Source organism: Rhea pennata, chromosome 31, assembly GCF_028389875.1.
Source record: "Rhea pennata isolate bPtePen1 chromosome 31, bPtePen1.pri, whole genome shotgun sequence".
In the NCBI taxonomy this organism is placed as follows: Eukaryota; Metazoa; Chordata; class Aves; order Rheiformes; family Rheidae; genus Rhea; species Rhea pennata.
This window is the reverse complement of record NC_084693.1, coordinates 543,905-570,256: the sequence shown is the minus strand read 5'-3', so window position 1 is coordinate 570,256 and position 26,352 is coordinate 543,905. Positions and strand designations below refer to the sequence as shown.

Below are 26,352 nucleotides of genomic sequence, written 5' to 3'. Positions count from 1 at the left end.
TCTTCCCTGTATAGTTAAATGTGAGAAATTTCAGGTGTTCTGCTGAACTATGGTAATCTGCTGATCTGAAACTCAAAGGCTAACTAAACACTTCCATTTATTTGGGTCAAAACCATAATGACCTGTTGCACTTCACGGCCTCCCACTGTTCCAGTGTTTAGGTCTTCAGTTGTAAAAATTTATCTCTGTACACTCCAGAGCCATGACTGAGTCCTGTTTCTTCCATGTGAGGAACTTGCAGGAGAATAGGAGTATCCTGAAAAGAAGGAAATAAAGGGAAACTGGTTTGAATATCCACACATTCCTAATTCTTCACAAGGGAAAGTATGTTTTCTAATCCCCTCAGTGTCCCATGCTTTTTGAAGCTCACTGTAACTATATTGAACTTCATCTCCCCCAGTGATAGATTCAGAGGAGAGTCTGCACAATAGTAACAAAACCAGTAATTAAGTCACTGAGCTGTACTGCTCGATGCTGAACTGTTGCATGACAGCAGTGTTTTTCACTAGCTGGGAATACTAGTATTAGCATTACGCAATGTGACAAAACTGGTATCTGCCCAAACTGTCCCAAAACAGCCCCTGGCTTACCTGTTTGAGATGCAGCAGAGGTAGGAATGTACACAATAGGCACTGTTTGCACTCTGGTCAGGAAAGCATTGTATGCTGACAAAATAATAACCTAGTTAGATTACGGAGTCTGTTTACAATGTGTGCAAGAATCCGTAGTTTGAACTTCAGGTTTTAACCTCTGAATCTTTTTTTCTGAAATGGTCTCAAGCTCTCATTCATTCTAGTTCTGGAATATCTTACGCTGTTCTGATGGTGGCATCCATCCCTCCACTGTGCTGGTACAGCTGTCCAGGGCTGCCTAGTAAAACTACTTTTGCAAGCGGCCCAGATTCTACCTGAGTCTCCTGTGCATTTTAGCCACATGTGGTATTACAAGTAGCTTTAACAATGTAGGAGCAGCCATGGCCACCTGAAGATAATCAAGTTGCATTCTGTTTGTCAAACTCACCAGGAAAACAGACTGCCTACAGTTAGACAATGTTTCAGCTTCTTTTTTTCCAATTACAGTAGCTGATCTATAGAACATCTTCCTCCATCCTCTTCAATTCTTAAAATTTACAGCTACCCTCAGCTACAGTGGTACTGTTGCATTTGGAAGGTTTTCCTTTGCTGTCACCCTCTTTCCTCTGTCTGAGTTTCAGACCAACCAATACCTAAAGGGGTGACTGCTTAACGCTTAAGAAAAATCAAAACCATTGCTGTTAGAATAGATCTAACCCAGGAAGATTTGACCTAAGAATGACATCAAATTTTTAACACTCAAAAAGAATACAGCAGTGTGAAAAGCAGAGATGTATAATTGGCTTTAAAGATTACAGAAAAAAGAAATACATATTCTTGTCTTTAAGCTTTGGTTATTAAACTGTAAATCTTTTTCACTTACTGAGGAAGATAACAGATGTTGACGCTAAAACAGCAAACAAAGTGAAGAGAAGAATCTGGTAAGAGCTCATTAGCTGTTGAACAATTCCTATGTCACTGCATTGACCTAAGGTTTAAAGGACAAAGTATTACATACTAGTAGGTTCCACATGTTTGTAGCAACTTCACAGAAAAAAGTAGCATCACTTAATTGCCTGGTAAGGACAGTTGGTGCCAAGGGATGTTTGATGCCCTTTGGAGCTGGGGAATGGAAGATGAATACTGTCTCAACTTATTTTGACAGCAGCGGTAACTCTTTTGGCAAATTTGAATCTTGTAGCTAGTGCAGGGCTTTGATACCTTTATTGCACCACATCAGGTATATGAAACCCACTCTGGCTACTTACCAAATGTAAGCTGCCCTGGGAGAACTCTCACTTCTACTGCTACTCTTTGGCCTGTGAGAGCACAAGAAATGTTGATGAAGGCTGGTGCTGGCATCTGCTGGAGGGAGGTGAAGTTGACCACAGTGATGGGGTAGGAGACAAGTCCAGGCATGCCAGGGGAATATTCAGGATACCTCACTATTATAGCAGGGGAACTGGGCTGAACCTTTCACAACAGACAAAAACCAGTGTTTTAAAATGAAAGCAGTAATATCTCTAATTCAGTATTACCATGTACACTGATACTACATATAATCAGGAAACAGTGAAACAAGTTATTATGAAGGAAGATTTCTAAAAGGTAGCTTTATCTTTACTCATTTTTTTTTGTAATGATAGAATGACGGAAAAATGCAGAAGTACCCTCACAACCCACTGCTTTCAAACACGGAAACTATTAAACAGTCTGTTCCCCAGTACCAGTATTTTTTCTTCCGGCTATCAAAAAACTGACAGCTAAGACAGAGCTAAGTGCATACAAGACCAGATTCTCTCCACCAATGCCTTCTGACAAGTATGTATTTCCATTCCCAGGGATATAGACAGAGAGAAAGCTTTTCACATACCTCCAGCTTTTCTAATACTTTTTCAGCTCCCAGCACTCTTAGCATGCCATTTAGTTGTTTGATACTAAAAACTAATTCTGACTGGTTGACATAAAATGCAGGGAGGAAAGGAACTAGGATTCTTTGCATTTCACCCGTGCTCTGTTCACTGGAGAAAGAGACCATCACAAACACAGAGGCATCAGCAAAACTCAGAGCCAGAAGGACTTCGTCAGGCTGGGGCTTGGCAGTGATTATACAGACATAAAGACCTAAATTCAAGACAGTGGAAAACCAGTGTAAACAGACAGCTTGTGTTTGAAAGGTTCTTGTAAGAGTTATTTGGTGAGGAATGCAGGAAAGATACATGACTGAAAGAGATAACTCATACATCCTTAGCACCAGTAAATCAGCATGAAGTGAGAATTTGGCACTGTTACTTACAGTCTAATAGTAAAATGAAGAAAAAAAACACGGGGGGGGGGGACATGAAAATTCTCTGTATTCCATTCAGATTTGAAATGTCATACCTACCTTTTTGGATGCTAAATTCTGACCGCACAAGAAAGACTTCATTTGCTGATACATCCAACACTTTATTGCTGAATTCAACTTGACATATCAAGCAAGACTCTGGGAGAAGGAGATTTGTGATTGCACTGAACTGAATAGAGTTGCAAGGACCTAAAGGAGAAAAACAGAAACAAATGAATCGTCATCTTTCAGTGGATATCTTAAACAAAACAAGGTGAAACTTCCCTAACACACAAAGTGGTTCAGTTGTCACTCTGTAATTGTCACTCATTTTTCCTCATCAGAAGCTTTTATTTCCCAACAGTAGTCCATGGTTTTGTGTTTACTGGGACTGGGTTGTAGCTCAGGTAATTTAGTGTTCAACAGGCTCAAATTACACTTTCTTAATAAACTAGTAGGTAACTGTAATATGAATTGCAATTCAGTTTCTCATTTATGCACTACTGCAGAATAAAAATATTTCTAAAGTGCACAGTATAAACTTTACTGCAGAAAACTTCAGCATGAATCAATAAAGATGAATTTACAAATAGAGGTCCTACCCTTGAGAGTTTCTCTTCCACTGCCTGTGGCAACAAGAACTTGGAATGCAGAAGAATCTGGAGCATTTGTTAAATAGTTTTTTTGACCAATCTGGAGATTTAATCTTGAAGAACCATTGACAATTATCTGAAATATTAGTAAGAATAGAATTCTGTGTCCAATACAGACAGTAGGGAATTTTGCTGCTTAGTTTTTCTTCTGCTATTCTACAAAACTTTCTTAACCGGATGTTTATCATTAAACATCAGTCTTACACTAGTGAGAACACTGAAAAGCATCTTTAATAAAAATGAGAACCAAGCCCTTACTGCTTTATCTAGCTCTTTACTTGCATATGACTTTTTCATGTCTGGGAACAGAGCTGAGGTACATAACCTCTCATGCATCAAATTACAGTAAAGGCTCTGTAGTCTTTTGCAGTAACAATTTCAAATCACTACACTAACAATGTCTACCTAAATGTGCAACAGATGTTCCTATAAGCAAAGGAGTCAGAGAGAAAAGCTGACCAATTCTTTTGGTGTAAAACATAGCATAAATATATATAAAAACAGTTCTTGGTATACAGTAACAAGCTGGTCTTCTCCCAAGTATTGTGACAAATACCTCTCTGTATGTTTTCACTATCCCTGGGATATCATAGAAGACTGTAGCCGTTCCAGTATTCTTCACAAATGCTGCTCCACTCATAGTGTCTATTTCAAGCATATCACTGGGGGAAATATGCCACATCCCAGAATCACCTACAAATATCAAGTTACAAGCTAGATTTTGCCAAGTGGTCTCTACTGGAGAGGACTAGAGACCACAGAGGAATCTCTAAGGAAAAGGATTCATTTAATATACAGGAAATAAACATCAACATATCCCTTTTCAGGCATGTGTAGGAGTTCATACGGTAAACTGAAATTCTCCTTTTAGACCTCTTAGAATGAATCATTTAATACTCACATTATATGAGTGAAGCCCCCTACCCACATTTCTCAGTGAAATACACTGAACTGCTTATTCTTCAGGATAGAGAGCTTGTAACTCATATTTACTTGAACAAATTAGGATCATAAACTCAAATCTTATTTGTGGGGTTCAGCGAGTAAAAAGAGTGCTCAAATGAGCTTTCATAGAATGGGAGAAAAATTTTTTACATTCTTTAGAAGACTCTCTGGTTACCTTTTATTTTAAAAATGCTATCAAAGACTTAATTTAACGCATAGTTCTGATTAGATAGTAGTAAAACTGTAGCAGCAGGACTTGTATATATAGAGTCTTTTAATACAGTTACAGAATGCTTTGTTAAGCACCAGTAAATTCCCTAAGCAACCTGTCCTCTTGAATGGCTATAAAATAGCCATTCTGAAGATAGGGACAAGGGCGGGGGGGGGGAAACACTCTTTTTGTGTCAAGATAAAAGACAACAAAACTGAGCCTGCACTTGAACTCTGAAAAGATAACAAAACAAGTCTTCCCATAAATAGTAGGCCTGGAGCCTTTAAAAAAAAAAAGATTTTCTATGCACACAGGAAGCACCTAATATCCTAATATGCTGGAACAGCAAGATGCTCCATGCTGAAGGGGTTTTGAGGTCTCAGTATTTGTAGAGGTCTCCCATTAAAATACTGCCAATCTGATTTTGTTCCACTTCTGAAATCTAACCAGACAATATAACAAATCTCATTGCTTAAAAGCCTACTCAGAGGCTATGAAAAGAGCATACAAACCATCTTGGTTTACAAGGAGTGAGCTGAAACAGATTACATCTCCTATGGCAATGGACTTCAAGAGATCTGGCTTGATGGCATACTCCACAGGCAAAGGGATATAGTCAGCCACACCTTGACGCTTCTCATCCTGGATTGTCAACAGCGTCACTCCTCTGTTCACAGCCTGAGCAATGTATGTGTAATTCTTATTCCCAGGTCTAATGAGTAGCAAGTCATCTCTGGAAAACAAAGATGTCTAATCAAGAGAAAATTGCTAAATTTCACACATCCAAAGTTATGTATTTGACATACAAAAATCCATGGGCTGCTCTGGCACTGGCAATCAAGTTAAACAGCTCCCAATTCTGACAGCTGTTTTCAAATGGATTTCAGGTTTGAGGTGCAATTTTCCATCTGTATTGTGGAGTTGTGGTGTAAAAATCTCCATGTGAGTTCTGATCTCTCTACTAGCCACATGCCAATACTCTCAAGACTGTACCTGTTCACAGCTAGGTAAAGCTGGGTGTTCTGGGCATGGAATTTCTCCCCGATATTGTTGTAGAACTGGACCGTAAGGGTTAATGACATTCCAAGGGGAAGTGCAATCAATGATATGCTGCTGGTCGTATACAGTTTAGGACTGACATTTATCCTTAAATAGGACACAGGTGCCACCTGTAAAAAACACATTTTCTTGTTTTTTTCTTTTTTAAGTAAAAAATATATTTGGTCTAAGTATTTGTCCTTATCTTATTTTTCTATAAATGACTGTTGATTTAGAACAATGACAGCTATCTCCTCAACCACAGTTTCATCTTCTGGAGCTCTTGGGTTTTTTCTTGAAAATGCTCTATCAAAGGGTCTACAGGTGCTCTTATAAACTGATAAAGCATACAATATATTTATGACAAGCTGGTTGATACGGTTCCTTAAGTATTAAAAAGTTATAAATAAAATACTTAGTACTTCCACATGGATTTCCATACAATAAACATTTTATCACTATGAAACCTCCTAACATCTTTTTACATTTTGTAGATTAACAAATTAAGGCTTGAACAAGTAATCTTACCCATATACAGGATCAAAAAATTAGTTAACAGCAAGATGAGAACAGAATCCAGAAACAACTTCTAGTACATGTCTTTTACCAATCATACTCCCTTTCTTTCCTAGAACCAGCAACAGAACTGAATGATCCTTAGCATCAGCCCTTACTCCCACTCCTAAGAGACAATGACCCTGATAAAAAGACTGATAAAATGAAGTCTCTTCACATCAGTATGTTTTCAGTGGGCTGAGAAATAAAAAACTGTTACAAGTTTTTGCTTGCAGAAACATTGGTATATGTCTGAAATCTCACCTGGACACCAGTTATGACTGTCTGATTGATTCCAAAGAGTTCTAAAGAAGTCACTTCCAACACTGCAGTGCCTGTGATGGCTCCAGCTCTCAGGAGTCCTTGATCATGCCCCTCAAGGACAGAAGAGTTGGGGTAACACTGCAAGATTTGAGTGCTCACAAATGCAGCCCCTTCCCTTAGCCAAGAACAAAGGTGAAGTTCATGAGACTTTGACAGGCTGGCAGTTTGTTTCACTTTAAATGATAGCCACTAAAGCAATAAGAAACATCACTAGCTAATGCTTCTTTCTGACAATGAACTACATGCCCAAGATGCTTTAAGTTCTTCTAGTTCAATATTACACTAAACTAATGACCAAAAAGGTTCAGTGGCAGCAGGAGATCAGAGTATGGACTTAAGGCTATGTTTCAGCATCATGCTAAAAATACGATGATATCATGAAGACATGTTATTCTTTAAATGATTTGTTAAACTGCACGTAATGCCCAGATGCAGCCCTACTCAGCAGTCACTCTAATATACATTTGCAGACAGTGGAGTACCCAAAGAGAATTCCCAGAAATGCACAATGTAAACCTACTAGAGAAAAAGATGTCTATGAGCAGGCACCTTCTAAGACCTACATAAATACAAGACATCTGCTTTTGTAGGTATGTAGTTCATTCTCTCAGATTAATCATGTTGCTACATTTGCTAATGCTCACTGGTGAAAATTTCACCACTACAAAGCTATTGTTCTCTGCTTTGTGGTGAACTACATTTAATACAGACTTGTAGACAAGAATTTTAAATTGAGCATGCCTCAAGTTCTCTATAATGTAATAGGAAGTCCGTGTTGAGTATCTTGAGAGGGGAAAAATAAGAAGCGGACAGACAGCTCCCTGCACTAACAGGAGAGAAACACATCGTAAACCGTCTTTATGTTCTGGATATTCCCTTCTTTGTTTAATACCTGTTTGTGTACAGCTTGAGTTGTGAATTTGTAGACATCAAAATCTGCTGAGTGGAAAAGGTCGGAGAGAATAGTAGCAGCTTATCAAATACCTACAGGCAGAAAAAATATTAAATGGAGTAACTAAAAAGAAAAAAAAAATAGATTAAATTAATGACAGCTATAAATCGGGATGACTAAAGAAAATCAGTTATTGATTAACAGAATATACAGACATGAACAAAAGAAGATGTAAACATCTTTAGGCAAGTATACCTGAAATGAAATTTGTTTGATGCATTTGTCCATGCACACTGCTCACATATTTGTATCCACTCTCAAAATATGCCTGCTTCTATGACGAGCATAACCAGTGGCACTTACCAGGATTTGCACTTCATCTGACAGTTCGGTAAGGTTTCCTTCAAACTGTCCAGCAGATGTGTTCAGACACTGCACTGTCACTTTAACAGTAGTTCTACCTGCTGCTTTTGTATATATGACCATAGCAAAATTATTCTCTGATGGAAGCTGAATGGAAACCTGGTAGAGATAAACCACAGTTTTCACAACAGATCATCCAGTCCTTGGGTTAAATGGCTAGTTTTAGTACAGAGATTTAAAAAAAATGCTATGTGTGGAAACAGAAAGATCTTTTTTTTTTTTTTTTTTTTTTCCCTTGGATTCTACTCCTAATGGCAAGAACTCCTGTCACAGATGTGATTCTGTCTGTTCCGACTTTGCTGCTCTTCATAAGGCATACAGAAATTTCTAATGGTACATAGTCTAAATCTGGACCATATACAGTAGGTAAAAGAATTTACAACAATATCATTACAGTTTCAGAAGGTTTTGCAGAAGATTTTGCATAAGGCTTCCATGCTTTGAAAAAGATTTTGAGAGAGAAAAGATGATAAGCCATTAGATGCTCTAGCTTAGTATACTAACTGAATTAGATTGAGAAGTTAGCACTTGAACCACACAGCATTCAAGGCAGTGCTCATCTGTTAAGAATTTTAAATGTCGCTTGCCCGATCTCCTGATGCTTTCAGGCACAGTACTAGCTCTTAAAAACATTCTTAGAGGTTTATTCTGTACCTCCGTATGTCGAGGAAGAAGGTCCAGAACATCCCTTTTGCTCACTGACCACTGGAATATCAGTTCTGGGTTAGCATTACTAAAGGAAAATGGATTCAGCATGTTGGTCAACCCCATGACGTAGACTGGCATCTGCAAAGGAAGAATACTGTCACTACAGAAATTTGAAGTCATCTTATGTTTTCTGTTATCTGTGCTTCTCATCTCAATCACATATGACCAGTAGACAAAGGATTAGGGGTCATTTTATACTGCTATAAATTAAAAGTGAATTCCTACAAATTGGCAGAAGGAAGGGAATTATATGTGTATCATGAACTTTAAACCTGCAGTAACTTAGATATCCCACAAGCCTATTAGAGTGAGAACACTATTCTCGACTTCTTGCCAACAGTAGTTTTTACTATCAACCAGACACCTACCTTGGTGGCTGTTATAAGTCTTGTGGCAGGAACATGAATTCTTACTGCTCTTAACTGAATTACTTCTAATTCCACTTGATCCTGCAAAATAAATCAGTGACTAAGCTTTGAGACATCTCACTAAACTGAAGAGTCACAAGTAGTCTATAACTCTATTTTTGAAATAAACAGTCTATATACCAGTCAAGGGCTAAGCTGACAGCTTTTTGCCAAGCAGGGAAGGTTTAGCTAGTATATCTCCAGCAGCCTCCAAATAGGTGGTCACGTTGGCATGCTGGCCTAACACGTCTAGAAACTGTCACCTCTACAATGCTGGTAACTTCCAACAATCCTAATTCAGTTTGGTTTCTTTTAAAGCTTTTTGATTCCTAGCTACTTTCATAGATTAAATACTGTCTTCATATCCCACTAGGGGCGCCAGAAAGCAAGAGAAAAAAAAAATCTACAAAGAGATACTAGCTTCCCATACAACTTGTGACAGCCTCCTCTCTTGTTTACTGTAAGAGATAAGTTAAACTGAAACAGCAACTTTACAACCGCCTCTTCTTCTAGGTCATTACAGTACAAGATCAAATTATGCTGTTAATGGAAGTTTTCTCCAAGGCCAAGTTGATATTTTCAAGATCAAGGCTACCAATATGATTAAAAAGCCTGATGAACCATTAACTTACTTTCTGAGCAGAATGGAAATGATGAGATGATAAAAAATATAATGAAATGGTACCTGTGAAAAAACAGTAACTCTTCCTGTGTCTTCACTAACTGCCTGAATGGCACCCTGTATCATGGCTGTTCCAACAGTCCTTGCTGTTACTTGTCCAAGCCGGTTAACCTCAGCCACAGAGTGGTTAGTGATAGAGAAGTGGATGATGGACTGTGGTTGGGGACCACCCTCAGACATCACCTGCAGTATATTTAAACAAACAATACAATGTTCACTGAGGAAAAGACACATACATATATTAGTGAATCTGAACACTGTGTTTTAGGGAATTGATGCTCATAGTTGTTTGCTCCTCAGCTCTCCTGAACATGCTTTAGCCACTTCAATTCAAAGTATAAACATTCAATTTAAATCCATCTTCACATGCATTTCAAGCTAAAAGAAACCATATACTGAAATAGCTCAGCAAGCAGCTCCAGAACAGTGGAAACAGACCTGACTCTAAAAGGTAGGGCCATACCTTACATGTCTGCACCGTCCCAACTCCCCTGCTTTAGGACTCATACGCTAGCAAAAGCAATTGGCTCAATGTAGGTCAAGACAGAAGACGATACAGGAGGGCTGTGAAATCTATTCGTCACCCTGCTGCAGTTTACTGCTGAGGTGAGATCTGGCCTCCACTGAATTACCACAAGCCAGGATTTGGGAATCTGACTGATAATAAGATTCAGAGCCTTTATTTCTAGTTTAATCAAGCTCTTTTCAACAAGATTAAATATACCAATAATGAAGGAGGAAAACGAAGACACAGGTAAAGGGCAAAGAAAAATATCCATTTCTTCAGAAGAAATAATGCTCACCTGCATCATATTGTGTGGGATAAGAGTAATTTTCTTTGGAATCAGTTTAAATGGAGCAAAGACCTAGAAAAAGAAAAGGAGAAAAAATAATTCTGCTGTAAAATGTTACACACATTTCTTTTTGTTTTACATCACTAGATAGAACACAAGGATGCTCTACACTGAATTATCATAAGAGCTTTGCTAAGCACATCTTGGCACATCTTTCTAGAAAACTTACTACAGAATACAGAGATTTCTAGTGAGCAACTTGATCCTGCCTACCAAACCTAAGTACTATGAGAAGCCTTAATGGACAGATTGCTAAAATACAGAAATGTTATCAATGCTCACTGTCAATTATTATTTATATGATCCTTTTTAGATCAATCTGAGTCATAAAACACCAGGCCTTTAGAGCAGCATCTTGTAAGTGGGCTTTTTTCTTCCCCCCCAAAGAACTTTGAACTTTGGGTCAAAAACATTCGAAGATAAGTAGCTTTAAAAGCTATGGATTCTTACCTCTACTTTCCGAGGAGGAGAAGTAAATCTTCTTCCCATTTTGTCCCAGGCTGTAGCCACCACAGTTGTCTGGCCGACAGCAACAGCTTGGAGCATGTAAACTTCAAAATATTCTCCCTCTTGTTCCATTTGCCTGTGAAGACCCTTCATCATGATTTCACTTTTATTTCCTCTATTCTAACTATAAGATAACTCAGGTAGGGACTGTCTAATAGGTTAGTTTGTGACTATTATAATATTGAGGCTTGTACTCCAAGATAGCTGAAGTTCTAAATTTATGATGCACAGAGCTCTGAATGGCAAAATACCATGCAATCAGTATGATAAAAGTGAAGGATTCAAACATTTTTTTGCATCACATTAAAGTTCTGTTTTTTTGCTTTCCCATGGAAATTAACATCTTTCTCCACCTGTATTTTCTTGCTAAAATACACACATCCTCATCTCCATAGCACTGTGCAAAGGTTTAAAATCTGTATTTAAGCATCCTTCATTTAATTTTCCATCATATGCAGTTGTATCAGTCAAAAATAAATTCATTTGTTTTCCACTACCTCCAAAGCAAATAGCATAAAACCAATACAAAATAGTCCAGTGAAAATTACTGCCACCACAAGAGAAGTTTATGCACTGAGCTATCATGTCTGAAATAATGCAGAAATATTTAACAGCATTTCAGATGCATTTAAGAGGCTCATGTAGTAATACAGAAGAACAGGCAGTAGGAAATGAAAAAACATTTTGACCTGCAACCAAGATTCTCAAAGAGCTTTACAAATACAAATTAGATTCCCCAGCCTGCCAAAAGAGATATTCTCCTGAGACCCCTCTGATAAAGCTGATACCTGCTCATGCACTCTACCAGCATTTATGCAATTAAACAGTGAATAGCTAGGAGACTGCAAATCGGTTTTGTTCTTTAATTGTCAGTTCTGTTTTTCAATACAGGATGAATATTATCATTCATATCATTATCATATTATCTTAAAAAAAGAGTGGTCCAGCCTGCCAGCTGTAATACTCACACAAGTGTAACAATAGGAGATGCTGCTTGCACGTTCAGCTTCATGTACTTGAAGTATTTACTCTGGAATGGAAGATGCTGAAAACCCAGGACTCTAACAGTAACAAGAAGAGACTTGCCAATCTCGAGCTAGATTAAAAAGAGAAGTGGGATGGAGGTGAAAGAGTACTTCATATATTCTTTCCTGAGGGCTATCCTGCTCCGGAAGCTTGATCCTAAGATTTATCTTTCAGTGCTTCCTCCTCTCTGTGGGCAAGGAAGTATTTCATAACACATGAAGCTTTAGAAACATTTGAGTTTCCCTAAAACTGCATCACCTTGTCAGTGAGATCCACCTCCAACTCATACATGTCAGACACACGCAGATAGGCTGTAACTGGTCCCAAAAATTCCAAACAGAGATCATAAATTTCCAGGCTTAAAAATCCAGGCATCAGAGGCATGACCTAAAAAGAAAATAAAGAGGCACAGTCGTAACAGCTGAAGAGCACACACGTGTAATAAGCATATCTGTTACAGAGAAGTTAGATATATCTAAGTGAGGTATTAGTTCTGCTCAAAAGCCATTGCTCAGAGCAACTGTTGACAGTCAGCAGGCAACTATGTTCATCTGACATAAGAAAAGCTTCCCTGGGTTCAGCCCACACAGTTCATCACAAGATTCTTTCCTGTAACGAACTGAGTAGTGCATTGTCCGGCATAATTTTAAATGTCCCAACAAATCAGGCTTCAAAACTATGCAGCAGTCAAAAGTTCAAAGTGTTTCCTCTCTGACAGCGAGATTAAATCTCTCTGAAACAAAACCTGACAAAGGTTTGATTTCTTACAAGTTAATCTTACTAACTTGTGCCCTGGGACATGAATGACAATCGAACTACATTTATTGCTAGAGGATATAGCAGCATAGAAGGAATTTTGAATGTAGGAATTTTGATATGAATGTAGGAATTTTGTATGAAGGAATTTTGATAAGGAAACTATATTAACTGAAAATTTCAGTCCATCCAGAATGTGGAAATCAGCTATGTTCCAACTAAGGAAAAAAGAGTACATACATATAATTAGCATGGAATATTTGCAGCAAGTATCAAAAGCTACCTTAATTTAATGCTCACTGAAGCAAACATCTGGCCTACATTACATAATTGCTTATGATGAAGTGTTCTGGGACACTAAAATGAAATATATATAACCAGCTGTAAGGACAAAAGTGACTGAGACAAGTAAAAGAAGAAAATCATTTATTTCTTCCTTTTTCCAGAGGCTGAACCTCTCTTCAAAATTCTGAAGCCAGATTTCTCCAGGGCAAACCATCTTGAATGCGATCACCTCAACGGCACTTTCCACCTCCAGATACGTCATGTTTACTATTCCATCCTGACTGCTGTTGACCAGAAAATATCCAGATCCTTCTACTAAATCAAATAGCTCCTGTCAATGAAAATAAAATGAAATGAAACATGAAAGCCTTCGGTTCTACACTATTTTGAAGTTTTGCTAAGGAAAGAGGAGATCACCACTGGCTTTGGACTACTGAAAATCTGAAGTCATTACCATCTTTTATTAGGCATCAGCAGGAGTCCTGCTCAACTGAAAACTGAGTAAAAACTAGAATAAAAAACTCAGCAACTGGCTCCTAAATGATGACATCACCAAAAAATCCAGTCCCAGTCCAGGAGGTTGTGACTCCTTCCTTCTCAGGTTAAAATGACAACCTAGTAAAGGCACGCATCTGAAAAATGATGAAAAAATATCATTCCTCTCAAACAATAAATATCACTTGCCTTATTAAATTAGCTTGGTCTGGTGGTCAGTATTTTACATGCAGTAAGAAAACTGCATTTCGTTTTCATTGACTAAGCATTATTCACTGACTAAGCAGGACAGTATTAGGAATGCCTTGAAAATACTCAATAGAAACATTTTCTAGTGCAATAAACTGTGATTCCTCGTTACTATTGTACTGTTTCTTCACTGAGATAGCTAACTTCATGTGGCATACTATGAAGTATAAATGTAGATTGGCTTTCTCAACAGTCTTCTGGAACAGCCACCTGCTTTCCAGAAGCCCTGTTGTCACAGCATACAAGCTGCATTTATTATCCAACAATACTCTGGATAATAAAAGAAAATAAAGAAGCTTACTGTTTGAGGAAACAAAGTGGAATGAGTTCATGAGTTTTATGAAAGAGCTGTTTGTTGCTTTCCAGAAATAGTAAGAAACATCTCTTGATCGTACAAGGCCACACAATTTATCAAAGAACGATAAGGTACAAAACAGCTTTGATACTAGTGTTCTTACCTTTACAGCAGGATGATCATATATAGTGACATTATCCGGCACAACTGTCACATCTTCCACCAGTAAGAACTCCACAGAAGCAGAGATAAGTAAGTTAGACACTTCCTAAATATGCAAACAAAATCAGAAAGAACTTACATTACTATTCCTTCAGGTCACAAAAGCACCACGTTCTTCTCTCTCTTATACAGAAAAAAATGATGACTGCAGAGATAGCAAATGAGCGTTCCTCCCAAATAGCTGCACGTTCCTCCCAAATAGCTGCATGCTCTAAAGTAGAAGTCTCCTTGTGAAACTGCAAAGATTGGTATTTAGAACCAAAAATAACAAACTGCAATACTGCACCAGAAATATCGGTCTAAAAGTAAGCAGTACCTATTCTGCCAATAGAAGGGGTTTTCACTACTCACTTTTGGACTACCTCTTGCTGCATACTTCACAAAGCTGACTCCAATCTGAACAGTTCCTTTAATTTGGTGTACTTCAAGAAGCTGATGCCCTACAAGCAACAGATTACAAAAAAAAGGGGGGGGAGGGGAAAGCCCTGATGTAAACAAGAATAACTCCTATTGATTCCACAGGAATCCAGCATACAAAACTGAGCAGTACCATGCAGCCTGGTCTGTCCAGTCCCACCATCTTTTGCCACCATCTTCATGACTGTAGGATCAGGAATGTGCGCAAGGGTTTCATTGGATGATTTCCACTCCAACACCAGAGAACTGAAGTTGTCAAACTTTCGCTGCTGTTGATCAAACACAGCCAACTCCAAAACTGTATTCCTCAAACTGGATATGGGGATCTACATCCAAAGTAACAGAACTTCTGTTAATAACTTAGTGCCCAACTTAAGAAGAAACACTTCCTCTTCCTAAAGAGGAACCAATCAAACTGTGATGGACAGGTCTCTATTTAACAGTGCATCATTTCTTTCATCTCAAATACAGCTTTATCACCCCAAAATATTACAGGGCTCAGTCTGCGAGGATTCCCTTTTGGTGTTTTCCTATTCAGAAAGTCAATTACTACCAAACTGCGCAGAATAGAGAAAACTGTCAGCAAAAGGACTAGGCTGACTAGGCTGACTTCAAGTAATTTGTTGTGACAAAGATTATTTCACTATTAGGTAATAACTTTTCCAGTAAAGAGCTCTATACTACTAATTAATAATGCACAGTATTTTTGCATAAGCACAAGAAGTACCCTATACATACTGGGTTCCCATGCACCCCCGAAATTAATGTAGGATTATTAGCTCATTTAAAGTCTTACCAGTTGTTTGCTGTGCTGTGGCAAGGGACAAGGTCGAATACCTGTAGCTACTTCATACACTGGAGTTACAGACATACTTGCAGGATGAGCACAAACGAATGTCACCTGGATCACGTCTACAGCAGGACTAGGGTTCAGGACTCCTGGGTGGTTACCTACTCGGAACGTGAGTACCTACAAGGATACACAAGATGGTTACCCAGAAAATTCTTCCACTCTGGCTCTGCATAAAATCGGTATGTTGAACAGTGTCTCAAAATGAGATTAAAGTAAAGAACTGAAATAAGCACAGGCCAATATCAAATTGTGGAAAAGATCTAGTCTGTATTCTTAAAAAACAGACTCAAAAACAGATGATCTGTCAGAAGTTTCTGCAGCCACAGAGTGTATGCGAAAAGGTTCCATTACATCTCTCTATGCATATGAGACAATCACCAGATGAAATAGGTTCCATGCTTCTTTTCTAAACACAAGTCTGATCAGAGTAGACAGAGTGAAATTATGAACCAACACGGATAAAAAGAGTGAAACACATCTTTGCTTAGCTAAGGCTAACACAAGTTATGTGCTCTCTAGTCAAGGGAAATGACATCTGTGAGACTAAACATGCAACTTTATCCATATCGTTTGCAGCTGCTTATTAAATTGCCAGATAGATTAGATGCTTCCTTTACCTGTTCCCCCAGCTCCAGGCATACAACTCGATAAACATACTGGTTCAGTTTCCTTTTTGCTGGAAGCCGGACTTGTATAACCTCAATTTTTTCCTCATGCTCCATAGTTAGTTCCAAAAAGAAACGAGATGGTTCCAAAATCCACGGTCCTGGCCCACCTTCAAATATCATTTCCTTTGCTGACTGCCAGGTCACAAGTGCCACCTCTACCGGGTTTACTGCCTGATCACATAACAGAAAACAGTTGAAATTGTTATTTTCAATACAATTTTCCAGTGAGACACAGAAGTGAAAATAGACATTAAAAAGAACTACTGAAACTGACTATCATTTAGAGTAAGACCTCGTCTTACTCTATAACATAATGCATGTTTAAGGTAGAATCAGCTGATATGCATCTTAATTTACAACACTTTTTCATGCTGGAGCAGTATATGGGGCCATTCTCACATAAGAGAAGCAAGAAACTACACATCATTATAAAATGCAATCATTTGTTCTTTTACATGCATTCTACATTCACTCATTCTAAGCTACCAGAGAAGTCTAATTTTATCGACACCAAGTGAAACAGCACAATTCAGATAGAAGAAATGAAGATCACCCCAAACACATCGCTGTTTTTTCCACAACAATTAAATCAATAGTCAAGTTGACTGTTAAACTGATTTACTTCTGTTGGTAGTCTGACAAAATGAGATATTCATGATTTTGCAGTGTCAGTTAATTCCCAGTTGCAAATTTGTTTCTCAGGAAAATGATTCAGGATTTAGCACTGTGCAATACAGTCACTTGCAAGCAACTTAATAATTCAAAGGGGAGGGGATGAGTTAGTGAACAGAGCACCTTCTCACCTTTAGAGGTTCATAAGCAGCAAACACAGCACTTGTTTCAAAATACTGCTTGTATACTGTAATACTTGCTGTCACTAATGTATGTCCCAAAGATTTTGCTTCTAACAGGAAGCTGGAGCAGAATGTCTGGCCAGGCTTCTGATTACCTACAAATTAAGAGCATCTTTGCAGCCGATCTTTGATCAGTGATAAGCTGAATTGTAATGGAATCTTTAACCTCACCCAGTTTTCTGAAAGGTTTCCCAGAATGTCCCATCTTCACAACAGCTGTGATCCCTTTAGTTGTTGGAATAGTCAATTAAAAAGTGCCACAACAGACATTTCAACACAATGACTTTCACAGATTTTGTTAACGACTCACAAAATCTCTGCAAATTGTAACTGGGGGTGACTTCATGGAAATCATTTAAAACATTACTATGCAAACAAATGTTCTGGAGCTAATCTATCATACCTTCTTCAGCAAGGACAAAGACTCCTTGCTTGTCCATGTTTATGTCCAAAAGTAAGAGGGAACAGTCTGTAAAAGCAACGTTCTCCCTTGTTTCCCTGTCTGTGAAATACATCTTGAGAGGAGCTTCCAAAACTTGGCCAATCTCAACGTCTGCATGAAACGGCAGAAGTTCCATCTTCGTCAGCTGCTCCACAAACACCTAGATTAGCAAAGTCCAGTGAAACAGTCTGTGAGAGCAGAAAGAGCTAGCACAATGCTGTCAGAATTATGCCATGACCCTAATATTAAAGGTTGGAGAAGCAAATACCACCTCCCCCCCCCAAAAAAAAAGGAAAAGAAAATGGCTTGACAATCTGTTTACAGATGCTTTTGCAGTTGTTGTACAATACTAATAAAATAATAATTGTGCTGTATTCAATAGCTAAATATTACTACCTTAAGAAATAGCTGGTACTCAACAAATAAAAAATACTAAAGATGCGAGACTACTCACTAACAGCAAGATAAATGGAAATAATTCCACCTATACAGAAAACTGCAATAAAAGTCACAGTAGAATCAAGTCCAATACTTCTAAGCAGGAGCCTAACAAACTTTGATATTCAAACAGAAACTTTCAATTTATAAGCCTGGACAACACAGCATTCCTAACAATAATTTGCTCAGAAAAATACTTCCCTGTATTTCACCATAATGAAAGGGGTTCTGTACATCTCTGGCCTGAACAGTGCAATGCCCCTGGATCAAACCTCCAGTCACTACTCCTTTTATGGTGACTGTGACCACAGTCTGATTAGAAGAAATCCATGAGAAATTGCCACTACCTCCTCCAACCTATTTAAAAAGATAGAAAAGGTAAATATTGTAAGTTAAAAATAAACAGTGTCCTGGAAGCAGAAGGAGGATCACATGCTGGTATCAAACGAGCATTACTGATATGGCAAAAATGTAAGTTTGCACTATTTAGCTAGGGAATAACAGGAAAAAAAAACTCAACCCCCAAAACCTGACAGCAGCACTACTGTAATTTTTTCAGCCAAGGATCTCAAAATACTTTTCCAATTTTTAGTAAGTCTCCCAATGTACTGCTAAAGTTCAAAAAAAAAAAAAAAAAAACAAAACAAAAGCCCACCTATTTTACAACTCAAGTAAAATCGAAAATACTCAATTTTCCCAATCAAGACACAAGGGTGCCATTTACCCCAGATAAATATCCCAAGACACCCTAACTACCAAAGCTAGCAAAAGAGTACAGGAAAAAATGTGTATCTATTGCCTCTTACAACACACTTTCAACCCAGTTCAAAAATCTAATTAAGTCAATGCTGTATAGCCACGTGAACAGCAAGAGACCTGGGAAAAATCTCTATTTACTGCAAGTTGTTAACTAACTTTTCTTCTGAAAAAGACTTATACCAAGGAGGTCTTCATGGTTTTCCGAGTTGTAGTCTACCTTACCTGAACCTTATATCGATATGAGACTTCTGTGGGATGATGAGGAAATGCAAGAAAAGAAGGTGTCAGCTTGATGGGAAGGTAAATCTTCACCTCCTGTTCATGTCGGACTGGTACAGGAAAGTAAGCCTCAGACCCATCCTATAAACAAGGGAAAGAAAGCAAATATTCTTTCAAGCAAAGTGGCTTACCATGAAAAGGAAAGACTCTCACTTTTGGCTGTCAGTAAAAGAAAGGCAATAGAATTTTATGGTTTATGCAAGCCTGGACAGGCCATTCTGTGAAGATCTGAATTGATTACATGCCTCTTGGACTGTTCACAATTGCAGAAACTACGGTGGGTATTGTTTACAAAGACTTAATATAGGATAACCTGCTACGGCAGGATAAACACAGTATAACTTGAATCACAGAATAGTTGATTTCACATAGCTATGAAGAGTATTATCCTATGACCCGTGGTATAGAACAAAAATTTTGGACAAAAAAAATTACTATCACCTTTGCATCCTACCTGTAGAAGTACCGAAACCAGTTCAGCTTTTATTTCTGTGATGCCATCTTTTAGGACCTGAACTATATGGTAAGAACCATTATCAGAAGACATGAACTCTTCAAAATATTCCTTATGGAACTGGTGAGTTATTCTCAAGTTCTGTAAATTGACAAAGATCAGTGAAAAGTACATCCCCTTCCTAGAAAAGCCTTATCCACTTTCCACAAATACCCACAGAATTGTGTACTTCCTTAAGAGATCTGTAGCACATTTAAGAAGATTAGTACAGACAAAGCATGTGTGTGCGTGTGTGTACATACATGTGTGCATGCACATGCGTGAAAACACTAGAGGAAACAATAGTGCATAGGTTAAAGGAAGGGCATATACTAATAATCAAGAGCAGGACTGACAGCAGTCAAACTGGTCAATACTGAGAAATGTATTACTTATACCAAGACCAGAAGACCTGCGCAGATGATCTGTCAGCATAAGACATATTCTCAATAGGAATACATTCTGGACATCTATCTTATTACAGTTTCTGCACTCAGTTCAATTTTCTAAATACAATTATCTATGACGTAAATACTGCTATATTCACCCTGATTTTAAGATATACTCTCATCCCCATCTGAATGAAAGAGAAACTAAGGTGAAGGGAGCAACTTTCCTGGGGTCACACTGCGAGCTGATGGCACAGATTCTAGCTTCCAGTCTCGTACCGTCATCAATTCATCACACTACCTTTCCACTTGTAAATACTACCCTGAATTTGAAGCTGATTTAAATACAAAGTTATAGAGGAAATTTGATGTATTAAGATCTGCAATTTCTTAACAATGGTTATAGTTTATATTTTAAAACTTACTCAGTTCTACTACTGTCACATTAAGCTGTCCAAAGATTATATTATGTATTAGGGCTAAATATTTGTATTAGAACTTAGAAAGGACGTGACTGTTGTATTCATTCCACACTCTGACAGGAAAACAGTATGTGGCATTCCCTTTGGCAACTGTGCTTGTTTTTAAACAAACATACTCACATCAGATAAATAAACTTTAGTGCTGTCTTTATCATAAACTTCTACAGTGACCACATACTCTCGCTTCACTTCTAGAATCCACCGGTCTCCTGGATAGACAGTAAAACCTGAAATAAAATAATCTGGTTTGCTTTTAAGAATTTTAAAACACTATCAGCAACAACCAGTGGTGGTAAAATGTGTTTCATTAATAGCTTTTAATAATGAAGTTCTTTTTTTAATCCAGTGTAAGTGAATTCATACGCAACTGTACTGCAAATTTATCTGCAAAGCCGCTGACTCCTATTCTAAATTGTTTTTAGAAAGCCAAACTTTGTTTTACATTTTGTTCCAGATCAGTAAGACTGCAACTGATTATAATTTTTGTAATGGAGACATCTTTCTGCTGCCAACAAATGGAGTATATTTTAGTGTAGAACAGAGAATGTCAGTCGTGAGGTAGGGATCACTTATGATCACCCTGAAAGTTCTCTGGATAAGAATCAGTGATTGAAGCACAGAAGCTCTCATTATCCATCCTCAAAAATAACCAATATCATTTATAAAAAATCTTTGAATTCAAAACACTCACTCTTCAGCAAAAATAGACAGTTCAGGAAACAGCACAAAGAGGTGGTTTGTTAGGCAACCATGACACACTTTTTGCCATAGCTCTGAGGCCCATTCTTTCTTGGTAATCTTTAATTTAGTTAATTATTCAGAGCAGCCCATCAAACAGAGTTAAGCCAATTTCAATTTTCAAATCAATGCACTTGAAAAGACACAAAGTCTGCTTCTGCCATAAGATTAAGATGCCTGCTGTCAACATAATGAATGCAGTTTTTTAAAAATAAGCAATATTTTCCTGATCAAAAAAATGAAATGTGAGGGTTTTACAATCAAACTTTCATTTTCTCATTACCTAAAAATCCAGCTTCTACAACATAGATAGTGCAATTTGGAAGCCCAGATGCAGCTCGCATGTGAATATCTTTGTTCTTGTATAGGAAGTCTTTAAGGATTTCATTTTATTAAAATAAAATACAGACATCCTTAGTAAGCTATAAACCTCTAAGCTGTTTAAATATAAAATAAGTATGGGAATCTGGGTCTTGATCCAATTTCCACTGACATCAAAGGGTGTCTTTCTGTTACTGTCAATGGGAACTACATCGTATAATTGGCTAGAGGGGTCCTTGTCAATGCAGAAGAACAAGAGATAAAGAAATCACAAAGAAATTGCAATTGCACAGACTACAAAGTGATCTCTTGCTTAATGACAACACAGAAACAGTAAGGAAGTTCTTAAAGAGAAATACTGAGCATATTGATATGCTTACGTGGCAGAACAGTGCAGAATGAAAAAGGAAAAAAAAATTAACCCAAGCAAAGTAAATACCCGATGAAGTTAAAGAATTCAGAGAAACTGAAGATAGGACCTCACAAAAATCCTTTTCTGCATCTTTTACTATAACTTGGCTTGGTCATGCTTGGGAATAAAAATGGCCACATATTACGACAAAAGCTGCAGTTCACATTCTAGTCAGAAGGATACTTTTATGAACAAAGACAAGATTACTCTGTCCTAATTGCACTGCTGTCACGGTGGCTGTCTTCACCTCCAGGCTGGCCACTGGAAGAAGGTCAGATCCACCAGGTGCAACAACTTGATCACGAAGTTCAAGCTCATAATGTTCAAGAGGCAATTCTACTTCTGCAAAAAGTTTACCTTACAAATTACAGTAATTTTATAATCGCCTACACTTCCCTATAAAACATTCTCCTCACAAAGGCACAAATTCAAGGATCTGACAACAATGATAGCAGACTAACAGTTTAGTAATGTAATAAGTTGACAGATCTTCTCCATGCTGGCAAGCCCATATGTTAACTCAGCTCTCTGGTATATGCATACAAGTTCTGGAAGCGTTAGAGTACAACTTTAATTCATGACCAATCTGCCACCATAAGAAAGTCCTGTCATTTCCTCTATTTCCAATCATGCATCCTCAATTACCCTCTTTAATCAGCACTAGTAAGACCTACATAGTCAGGTATTTACTGTTTAATGGCACATTTTCACCATCTCTATGGTAAACTTCTCTGCCAACTAAAACTGCAAACTGTTCATGTAATTTAGAAAAGACTGCAAAAGATATGGTGAAATACAGAGGAACTAAGACAAGAATTTACCTGTAATCTTTCCCTGTATGATTTTAGCTACTTGGTATTTAATATAAGCACCAACCAAGAGGCAAATGTCATGAGAGGGTATCAAGAATATATTCTCTAGAACCAGCAGACGTACCAATGCCGCAGATACTTTCTAATAGAAAAGGAATAAAAAAGTTTAGTACTAGTATTCCAGCTCTGCACAGAAATATATCTAATGACACTTTCCATACACCTTTACATGCTAAATACTCTACATTTACCCCATGTTCCCTTGACAATTTGGAATTTCTTCAGTTACATGCTTACTTTTATTTTTTCTATTGCTGTGTGCAAGATAACCATGGAAGATAACCAGTAAGGAGAAAAAAGATGCTCATCATATGCTCAATATTTAGGGAGAGAAAAACAGCAAAATTGAGAATCCAAATACTTCTGCTAAATGTGGTAATAAAAATATTTTTCCTCTATCCTGTTATTTATGGTAGTCTTAGCTGTGCCTATAATGCAACAGGAAGAAAACTGATCAGATACGCGACTTAAGTACCCTTTTAAACTCACTTACTAAAAAGTGGATATAAGCACTACAGGAATTGATGCGTACTCTTTTGAACTGAAAAGAATCAGAATGGTGTTGTTACCTACAGCTATGAAAGGTAAAACCAGAAAACATCAAATGCCATAAAAAGTGCATTTCATGGGAATGGGGCTAAAACTGCATTTTATCTAAAACAGTAGTTTTGAAATTATAAAGATGGAACTTCACAGTAATTATTCACCTTGTAAGTTGATTCCCGTATTCGGACTTTTATGACTGCTGCACCAGTTTTGATTCCTGACACCAGAATCCTGTCTCCCTGTTTTTCTGCTCTTTCCAGCTGAACAATGTAGTCTGGTGGAGAATACTCAGCTTCTGAGTACTTTAAAATCCTGACAACATCAAAGTAACCTTTGCTAGGTAGACAAAGATCTCCACAGTTATTTCAGAATCATTTATATAGATAATGCAGATGGACAAGCATCCTATGGTACACTGATCAAGAAATAATAATCATAGAATTACGGAAAAACAGGTGGAAAAGATCTCTGGAGATCTCTATTTCAATCCTTGGTTCAAAGCAGGTTTAACTTCAAAGGCAGATCGGGTTCTTCAGGACCTTGACCAGCTGAGTTTTGAAGACCTCCAAGAATGGAGTTCCAGTGCTTAATCAACCTCACTGTGGTATTTTTTGCCCTTCTAGTTGAAATTTTCATTGCTGCAACTTGTCAACACTGCCTTCTGTCCTTTCATTGTGTTACTCCAAGAAGAGGTTAACTTCATCTCCTCTACCATACAATGAAATCAAAACCCTCTTCCCCTTTTTCCAGGTTAAACCAATCCAGTTCCCATGTCACAGCTTCTCCTAATAGGTCTTGTGCTCCGGATTTTTAACCATCTTTACGGACCTCTGCTGGACACTCTTCAGTTTGTCAAGCTCTTTCTTGCACTTTAGGGCCCCAAAAATGTAGCTTCTGTATTGCTCTACCCACCTCAGCTGATCATTGTCTCAGAACTACTGTGCTCCCTTATGACAAATATGTTAGTCTATCACAAACTATTTTAAACTCTACAATGCTTGTAATTATATTCACATTCAAACAGAAAGCCTTCTTTCAGCAAACTGTCCCTAGTACTAATTTTACTCACAGACTAATCATATAAGGCTGAAACATAATATATAGTATTCCTACTCCCACTGGTGGTACAGTGACACATCCCATCTCTGTCCCAATTCACTCATGCAATTCCTACTCATTCTAGAACTATCCAATGATGAAGGTCAGTGCTAATTATTCATTAATCATTTTGAAGTTACCTTATTTTGTTTGAAAGCTCTAAACTTTCCATATTATCATCCTTTGCAATACTCCACTCAAAAGTCATTCCTGATAAGCTACTGAATGTGTTTCCTACAGACAAAAAGGAAAATCAATGCAGAGAGTGAAAATCACTATACGTTTTTTGTAATGGATTTTTTCTAGCTGACACAGTAAAATTGACCCTTGAGTAGGGGAAATGATCAAGCATCTCAACACTGCCTGAATTCCTAATATTCTGACCAGTAATATCAACAATAAATACATAAACAGTATCACTAAGTATGAAAAAAGTCAGTAAGAAGCATTTCTTTCTCAGGAATAAGAGTTAAACTTGGAGTTTTATCAGGAGAATTTGTCTCACAAGCAATACCTTCAACATCCAGAGCTCTCACAGCTAACTCCAAAGGAGAATCTTCCACATAGATCTCTCGAGTTCGGGAAATAATTTCAATACTATCTATCACATCAACAATGACATCACAACGAAGTAAGTGGCCTGTCACTATAACAATAGAATGAAAAATCTTTAATTCAGTACCTGCAAGTTTATATTGGCTTCGAATATTGTGAAAAGCTACTATTGGGGGAGGAGGGGAAAGAGAACAGAAAAGAATCCCCCTGTTCCACAGCACCAAAATAAGATGTTACCAGAAACTGTGGGTTCTTCAATAGGATAAGCTTGATCTGGAACTCTTGAGATACAGCTGCTGCAACCTCACATATTTTTGCAATATTTAGGACAATTCAATAATGTCTTCCTAAAAATGTATAATGATTGAGTTCCCTAAACAGTCTCACCTCCTGAATTACTTCCCGCTTTATTAATGTTTCCCTTTTCCACCTACCACGTTCTTCAGCTATCACAACGCTGCTTAGCTTTGTGGCTTGTGAAGACTGAGCAGACAGCAATGCTTTTTGTGAACAAGTGGTACTGTTTTCATAAATGGGTTCAACGGTGACTATATCATAATGCGTGGAGTACCTGAAAGAAAGGAAGATTTTTTTCCCCCTTCTCCAATCAGGGCATCTACAAATGTGTGTTAAAAAAAAAAAAAAAAAAAAAAAAAAAAAAAAAGTGGCAGATGAAGAAATGCAGCTTGGTATTACTCTCAAAGTACTCCTTTTCATACTCACTCCTATAGTAACCTCTTTAAATACACTACTCTTGTTGTCCCTTTCTGTTCTTTCTGTCTCAGGACAGACCCTTGTACTCCCCTTTTATTTCCCTAGCCCAGGAGAACATACCACTGTCCCCTTCTTTTTAAACCCTCCCTTAGTCCCTTCCACCTCCAATCCTGTAATCCCCAGAAGACTCCCACTTGCTCAGCGTTCCCTAGCTCCCATCCTGCTCCCTCAACACAGCAACCCTCTTACTAGGAGTAATAAACTCCTTAGCATCTCCCTTTCCTCACCAGGAGTAACAGCCACCCTCAGCCTCTAGTACAAAAGGAATACGGAGCTCTCGACTGAAGGGCAACAACACTTTGGGCACATTTAGCTTAAAGGCGTGGGTGGCCGCCAGGAGGAGCAGGAGAAAGAAGAGGATCAGAGACAACCGACCCGCCCTCATGCCGACAGAGCTAAGTCAAAATGGCGGCGGCGGCAGAATTGCGTTCCCGCCTTCCAGCACGCAGCAGCAATGCGCATGCGCAAAGGATCGCCACGCAGGCGCACTGCAGCAGGCCGCCGCCTGCCCGCCGCCCCCCCCCCCCCCCCCCGCCC

The 26,352-nt window shown here is 38.1% G+C and overlaps 1 protein-coding gene across 1 annotated transcript; it reads right to left on the bottom strand.

Annotated features, from left to right (window-relative positions):
• Nucleotides 1-179: 179 nt before the first annotated feature.
• On the bottom strand, nucleotides 180-26,200 carry NUP210L (nucleoporin 210 like). The gene is made up of 40 exons (XM_062597593.1): nucleotides 26,043-26,200; nucleotides 25,476-25,612; nucleotides 25,001-25,132; nucleotides 24,627-24,720; nucleotides 23,550-23,700; nucleotides 22,792-22,924; nucleotides 22,154-22,312; nucleotides 21,521-21,589; nucleotides 20,620-20,726; nucleotides 19,590-19,730; nucleotides 19,079-19,216; nucleotides 18,301-18,454; nucleotides 17,621-17,821; nucleotides 17,167-17,312; nucleotides 16,313-16,534; nucleotides 15,639-15,812; nucleotides 14,976-15,168; nucleotides 14,777-14,865; nucleotides 14,367-14,471; nucleotides 13,394-13,495; nucleotides 12,382-12,510; nucleotides 12,066-12,193; nucleotides 11,041-11,173; nucleotides 10,540-10,602; nucleotides 9,740-9,919; nucleotides 9,016-9,096; nucleotides 8,594-8,725; nucleotides 7,880-8,038; nucleotides 7,517-7,608; nucleotides 6,565-6,739; nucleotides 5,701-5,876; nucleotides 5,220-5,440; nucleotides 4,108-4,244; nucleotides 3,501-3,627; nucleotides 2,959-3,108; nucleotides 2,446-2,696; nucleotides 1,841-2,045; nucleotides 1,456-1,560; nucleotides 591-665; nucleotides 180-256 (listed from the first exon to the last, which is right to left on the bottom strand). The coding sequence occupies exons 1-40, from the start codon at nucleotides 26,198-26,200 to the stop codon at nucleotides 180-182; spliced, it is 5,601 nt and encodes a 1,866-aa protein (XP_062453577.1).
• Nucleotides 26,201-26,352: the final 152 nt, after the last annotated feature.